The 7,366-nt window shown below is 52.4% G+C and overlaps 1 protein-coding gene across 2 annotated transcripts in view; it reads right to left on the bottom strand.

Moving 5' to 3' along the window:
* Nucleotides 1–5,261, bottom strand: part of Plekhm2 (pleckstrin homology and RUN domain containing M2) — a 40,544-nt gene extending 35,283 nt beyond the window's left edge. Inside the window, exon 1 of one of the 2 annotated variants that reach the window (XM_021159317.1) lies at nucleotides 5,001–5,261. In XM_021159317.1, the coding sequence (XP_021014976.1) occupies nucleotides 5,001–5,060 (60 nt within the window). In that variant the 5' untranslated portion in view covers nucleotides 5,061–5,261. The remainder of the gene's footprint in view (nucleotides 1–5,000) is intronic. The other variant, XM_021159316.2, reaches the window with a different exon arrangement.
* Nucleotides 5,262–7,366: the final 2,105 nt, after the last annotated feature.

Raw genomic sequence — 7,366 nt, forward strand, 5'->3', positions numbered from 1 at the left:
TTTTTTGCTTTTTCGAGACAGGGTTTCTCTGTGTAGCCCTGTCTGTCCTGGAACTCACTCTGTAGACCAGGCTGGCCTCGAACTCAGAAATCCGCCTGACTCTGCCTCCCGAGTGCTGGGATTAAAGGCGTGCACCACCACGCCCTGCTCCAGCTCCTCTCTTAGCATCCTGACCGCTGCACCCTCGTTCAGCATGCTTCTAGACCTAACACTGACTTTCTGCTGGTGGCAGAAAGATTCAGTTTTTTCATGACCTTCTTTTCACACTGGACTCCAGAGAGTTGGAGTTTTGAGGAAGATCAGAGAGTCACCACTGAGTCACCCAACCTTGAGTGTGAGCTGTGACCACAGGGACTCAGACTTGGTCCTCCTTGCAGCCCACGATTGCCAGTGGGTGGCTGTGCCTGGCTTCAAACCATCACCTGGAACCTTTCAATATGAATGGCTCTAAGCTAGAGCCAAGCCCTGGATGGACTAGGCCACAGCGTTATAAGGCTTCTAACAGAAACCTGATGTCAGAGAAGCAGTGTATAAAAAGAGGCACTTTGTAAGCCCGATGGGCAGAGCTCAGGAGAAGCAGGGCAACATTTGTCCCACACCTGTTCCTGATGTCAGTGGGGTGACCTACAGGGTCAGAGCCTGCAGTGCCCACACACCATGTGATTCCTGCTTGGGAGCCCTTGGATCCTTCACAGCCTCTTCTGCAACCAAAGAGAAAGAGCTGTGGCCAATACCATGGCCCAGCAGAAGGAAGAGGGACTTCCTTCATAAAATAGGTCTGTGGCTATTATTTTACTTAGATCTTTGTCCCAGTGACTCAAGGCCTTGGGGTTTTTTCAGAATATTTTCCCAGAAAGCAGAGAGAACAAAAACTAATGATGTTTTTGTTCAGCAAAGGCCTAGACTTTCACTACTTTCAACCCACTGCCAGGGCTAAGCTATCTGAAGGAGCTGAAAGGAAAGGCCAGGCATAGCCGCACACACCTTTAACCCTAGCACTCAGGTAGCAGAGGTAGGTGGAGCTCTGTACGTTCCAGGCCAGCCTGATCTACCTAGCAAGTACCAAGAACAGCCAGGGCTATGAGAGGCCTGTCTGAAAAAAAAAAAAAAATTGGGGAAAAGCCCCCTCCCCAGGACAGCCTTGGACGCAGCCCTGTGCAGCTGGGCCAGGCCACAGCTGCAGCCTGGTCATCTGAGCAGGAGCCTCCGGGTCCAGACCCAGAAGGGGGCGGGCTCTGGCTGCTAGGGCCCATGTGCTGGAAACAGGCCCTCTCTGAGGCTCGGTCAGCAGGAGGCAGTGTTGACTCTACCGAACAGGTGAAGCAGCAGCCACATTCACCCTGCAAGCCTGATATAACAAGGGTGAGCTGCACGCATGCTGGGCTCTCCACAGGCCTAGCCACCCTCATGTCATCTCTGACAGTGCTCCCCAGCCCACCTTGACAGGAACTTCTTTGGGTATACCCAGGTGTCCATATATAAATAACTACTTGTGGGCCAAAGTTTGGTTTATTTTTATAAAGGTTTACTAAAATACAGTCTTACTCACAAATGTGGTTGCTTTGGAGTAAAAAGGAAAGAAGTGGGTGATTTTGGTGAAGGCTGTAGTGCTTAAAAATATTCTCCACCTGATCCTTCAAGAAAAAGTTTCCAGGAAGGAGGGCAAGGTGCCTCAGGTCTATAATTGTACTTACTTCGAAGGCTAAGGATAGAGAACATGAGTTCGAGAGCAGCCTAGGCAACATGGTTAGATACTGTCTCAGACAAATTAAAAAAAAAAAAATGGCTGGACAGAGTGTCGAATGCCTTTGATCCCAGTGCTCTGGAGGTAGAGGTAGATGAATCTCTGTGAGTTTGAGGCCAGCCTGGTCTACAGAGAGAGAGAGTTCCAGGACAGCCAGGGCTACACGGAGAAACCCCCTGCCTTGCAAAACCAAAAAAGAAAAGAGAGAGACGGGATACTCAGGATGTAGCTCAGTGTGTGGAGTGTCTGCCCAACACTCCAGGGGCCCTGGGTTCAATCCCCAGCAACATACAGAAGCCAGATGTGGTGTGCATGCCTGTAATTCCAGCGCTTGCAAGGTACAGGTTCAATCCCCAGCAACATACAGAAGCCAGATGTGGTGTGCATGCCTGTAATTCCAGCGCTTGCAAAGGTGGAGGGGAAAGATCAAAAATCACCAGAAGGCCATTTTGTCAGCCTGGGCTATCTAAAAGAACAAGGTAAAGTAAAATAATGAAATAAATAAAAAAGGCCCATAGTTGTGGGTCATGGTAGAGCGCTCATAGAGCATGCACACAGCCCTGGGTGCCAGCCCCACCTCAGGGAAAAGAGACAGGAGAACCCTGCAGTGGACAGTGGCAGCTGTCACAGGGCCTGAGTGTGTGGCAGGGATGCGAGCAGTGTAGATCTATTCTCTCACGGAACTGAATTTCCATACCGCATTATGAGCAGAGTCTGACGTCTGACTGGTGACGTCACCAGAGGCTCCGCTGGCTGCTAGGATCCAGAATCCAAAGGCCGGCCTGGGTCTGTGCATTGCTGGCCTCTGTGCGAGGCTGTGTGGCTTTTCCAGGGCGCACACTCTAGCCACCTCTAGCAGAACCCTTGATCCTCACCCCCAGAAAACCACCTGGGGGCGGGGCACTTCTTTGGAGGATGTTCCTGCTAGCCTGGATGCCGCGCGGCTTCTTTCTCTGAGAAGACCTATCCGTCTGCCAAGGCTTAGTGAGGGCCTCCCAGTCTCTACCAACAGAGTCTTCGGGAAGACAACGGCTGCTGTTTAAAAGGTTCCATGTGTGTATCAATGTGTGTTGGTGCTGGGAGATACGCACACAGGCATGCAGCGCTGGTGTACAGGCAGTAGTTAGCCACTCAGCTTAGGAGCTAGGACCCCGACTTAGAGTCTCTGGAAAAGAGGCCGGTGCTCTTAGCCAGCCACTGACCTGGCTATCTGTCCAGCAGCATTTTTGTGTTTTGTTTTGTTTTGAATTCACTTTTTCCATCGTGAGTTCTGGAGACTGAACCCAAGACATCCAGTTTGCACACCAACTTTGGCTTGCAAGCCAGTTTCCCCGCTTTGGCCATCTTACCAGGCCTGCCATGGCTGCTTCAGCCTTGGTGTCTATGGCGGGAGCTGAACTTTCTAGCTGTTGTTTTGTTTTGTGAGGTTTTTGTTTGTCTGGTTTTGGTTGGTTGGTTTGTTTTGGTTTTATTTTTATTTTATTAAATTTTTAAAACATTTTAAAAAAGATTTATTTATTATTATATCTAAGTACACTGTGGCTGTCTTCAGAAGAGGGCGTCAGATCTCATTACAGATGGATGCTGGGATTTGAACTCAGGACCTTTGGAAGAATAGTCAGTGCTCTTAACCCGTGAGCCATCTCTCCAGCCCTTGGTTTTATTTTTAGAGACAGGGTTTCTTCATTTAGCCTTCCCTGACTGTGGTGGAAATCTCCTCTGTAGACAAGGCTGGCCTTGAACTTGCAGAGATCCACCTGCCTCTAGCACCTGCGCGCTGGGATTAAAGGTGTGAGCCAACACCCGGCTAGTTGTCCGGAGAGAGAATTAGTACTGCATAGCTTCCTTCAAACTAAATAGCCACAACTAACTTCCTCTCTTGGAGTAGGTCTTATTAGAAGCAGAAACCTTCTTATTTTTTATTTTCTGGGTTTTTTGTTTGTTTGTTTTGGTTTTCTTGTTTGTTTTTTTTTTCTTCAAGATAGAGTCTCACTATGTAGCCCTGGCTGTCCTGGAACTCACTATGTAGACCAGGCTGGCCTCACACTCATAGAAACCCACCTGCCTCTGCCTCCCAAATGCTGGGATCAAAGGCATGTGCCTCTATGCACAAAGAACCTTAAAGGAGGCAGGCGTCGTGGTACTCATCTTTAAGGCCAGCACTCTGGAGAGAGAGTTTGAGGTTAGCCTTGTCTATATAGTGAGACTGTTTAAAAAGTAAAGAAAAGAAAAGCAAGAAAGAAGAGGGCCAGAGAAATGCTTCAGTGGGTGAAGGCACTGCTGCCAAAACGTACACATTGAGTTTGAGTCCTGGAATCCACATGGTAGGAGAGAATCAATTCTTAAAAGTTGACCTCTGACCTCTACTCTCCCATTTACATATGGACACACACACAGCTCCTAAAGTTTAGTTACACACACATACACACACACACACACACACACACACAGAAAAAGCATGAAAGCAGGCTAGTCAATCTTCCCCACTCTTCTATTTTTCCGTTTTGTTTTGTTTTTTTCCCCGAGACAGGGTTTCACTATGTAGCCCAGGCTAGCCTGGACCTCAGGATTCTGCTTTAGCCTCCTGAGTGCTGGGATGACAGAGATGCAGCACCACACCCAGCCTTCTGAGGCTGGCCTGTCTCCTCACCCCTTGCGTGCCCTTGACAGGTAGTCATTCCTACCAGGAATTGGGGCAATGACCAATACTAACAAGCCCCAACGCAAAGTGTCATAGTGTCACCGTCCCACGGCTCACCATCCAAAACTACAACTCTATAGACACCTCAGGTCCTCACTCAGAAGTCTGTAGCTCGCTTTTTTCTAAACTGCCATCCTGGAGTTAGGACGACTTGGGGATTCCGTGGGTCCCCAAGCAATGTTGCAGGGCACAGCTGGGGTGACCAGCAGGTGCTGGTTCTCGGCCTTTGCCCCGAGGGAGGGAGGGAAGATGCAGTGGATTCCTCGAGGATGCTCTCCCTGCCCCGTCCTACCCGCAGCCTTCCCGAGGTGTCACCGGCCAGTCTCAGGAAGACAAGGCCGAGTCGGGCACCGGGGAGCTCCGAGGACGCTGACCTCAACTTTGTTCTTTAAAAATAGCTCGGAGGCCGCGGCGCTCCCGGGAGCCGCCCGCTTCCCCAGCAGGGCCCAGGGTCGCCGGGACGACAGTGGCCCGGGGTCCCGGTCCCAGAGGCGACCCGGAGGGGACTAGCGACGGGGACCGGGGAGGGGGTCCGGGCCGAAGGAGGCCGCTCACCTTCTTCACCGACAGCGAGATGTTCTCCAGGATTCGGTCCTTCACCTCCCGCGGCTCCATGGCGCTGCCGCCGCCGCCCCGCCGCCGCTTCCCACGCCGGGAGCCCGGGGCCGCTGCCAACCGCTGCCGCCGGCCGTGCGGGGGCTCCGTCGTGCCGGCCGCGGGCCCCGGCGCCCGCCACCCTCGTCTCGCCTCGCCTCGCCCGGGCCTCGCTCCGCCGCCGCCGCCTCCCGAGCGCCGAGCCGGGAAGGAGACGCGGGCCCTGCGCGGCCGCAGGAACTGATGTCAGGCGGGGCGGCGCCAGCACCGGCCGGGAGGGACGGCGGCGACCAGGGCGGGCCCGCCTCCTCCGAGACCCGGGACGATGGAGACCTGGGAGCTCAGAGATCTGGAGCCCCGGGAACCTGCAGATCTAGGGGACTCACACAGCCCGGATCGCATAGACCCGGGACCTCACAGAGCCGGGATCGCTTAGATCCGGCACCACAGAGCCTCGGGACCTCAAACACGCTGGGACTCAAAGACTTCGCCTCCCACTTCCCAATCCTGCACAAACTCCTCATGAGACCCTGGGACCTCACAGATCTCCAGAGCCACCCTGCTCAAAGACCCCGGGAACCTCACAGACCCCGGGCCCCCTCCCAGCTCCTCTGAGATACCGTATTGTCCGTGTTGTCGTTCCCCTAACCCCTTGCAGCAAGGCCCTGCACAGGCCTAAAAACTGCCCCAGCTCCTTAGATATTGCTCCCTCTCTCCGTGCCCACACTCCCCTTCCCTGTAACATTCAAAGGCCCTCCTTCCAGGACCCGGCCAACTCCTTGAAGACCCCACTCCTACTCAGGACCAGGACAGACGGGGCCTCCCTCATTCCAAATCTGACATTCCTCACCCTTGCCCACAAGGGGCCCCAGATATGCCCGAATACTCGAGAGACTCTGGAGACAAGGCTTGGCCTGGCAGAGACACCTACCTATTCCTTTCCAACTGCTCCACGCACACCCCAGGGTTCCGAGGTTTGGACCACCTAGAGCCACTCCAGCACCCACTGTTGCACTAATGCCAGAGCTCAGCCCTCCATCCTCTCCAACACTTCAATTCACCGTTCTCAAGGTCTCTTCTACTTCCAAAACAAGCCCTCTTCCCTATCGGCCCTCACACCCTCTGTCTTGGCTAGTTTTGTGTCAGTTCGACCCAGGGACACAAGCTAGGTTCATCCGAGAGGAGAGAAATTCAGTTGAGAAAACGCCTCCATAAGATAAGGCTGTATGTTCGAGGCCAGCCTGGTCTACAGAGTGAGTTCCAGGACAGCCAAAGTACACAGAGAAACCCTGTCTCGAAAAACCAAAAAAAAAAAAAAAAAAAAAAAAAAAAAAAAGATAAGGCTGTATGGCATTTTCTTAATTAGTGATTGATGGTGGGTGGGAGGGAACACAGCCCATTGTGGTGCCATCCCTGGACTGGTGGTCCTGGGTTCTATAAGGAAGCAGGCTGAGCAACCTAGGGGAAGACCTGGGTTCAGGTTTCCCTCCAGGAAACCTCATCAGCTCCTGCCTCCAGGTTCTTACCTGGTTTGAGTTCCTGACTTAGCATCCCTCAATGGACTGTAATTCAGGACATGTAAGCCAAATAAACCCTTCCTCCATCCACCCCCAAGTAGCTTTGGTCATAGTGTTTCATCATAGCAATAGGAGGGTGACTAAGCCGGGCAGTGGTGGCACACGCCTTTAATCCCAGCATTCGGGAGGCACAGGCAGATGGATTTCTGAGTTTGAGGCCAGCCTGGTTTACAGAGTGAGTTCCAGGACAGCCAGGGCTACACAGAGAAACCCTGTCTCGGGAAAAAAAAAAACAACCAACAACAACAAACAAAAAAGACACACCTCCTTTCACTGTATCCTACTTGGGCTTCCCTCCATCAGCCCCAAGTCCAGCATAACAATTCACCGAACACATGCCCTGCCCAAAGGCACTAGCTCTACACTTGGGTTCTGATTCCTACCTGGATCACTTCTCTAAGTTTGGTCCCAAAATAAACATAACCTCACAGAGCAATAAATCCAGTCTTTAATTCTCAGACACCAAAACACTCCCTTCTGGCTCCCTAGTCTTCAATCGTGAACTCACCGCTAAAGTCCCCCGTGGAAGCACTAATTCTACCTACAGTCTACGAACAGAGGACCTCACCCCTTTCCTGACCTCCAAGGAGAGCCCGGCCATGTGATAGTTTTAAAGTTTGGTTTCTCTAGGACTGGATAATGGCTCAAATAAACGCTGGAAAAGGAAAGAAAACCTGGGGTTCCTGCATCCCTTCCCACTCAGGCCTAGTGGCTGCAGGACTCCACACTACAACCAAGTGTTAGCCAGGC

The sequence above is a fragment of the Mus caroli genome, chromosome 4, assembly GCF_900094665.2.
Source record: "Mus caroli chromosome 4, CAROLI_EIJ_v1.1, whole genome shotgun sequence".
Classification (NCBI taxonomy): Eukaryota; Metazoa; Chordata; class Mammalia; order Rodentia; family Muridae; genus Mus; species Mus caroli.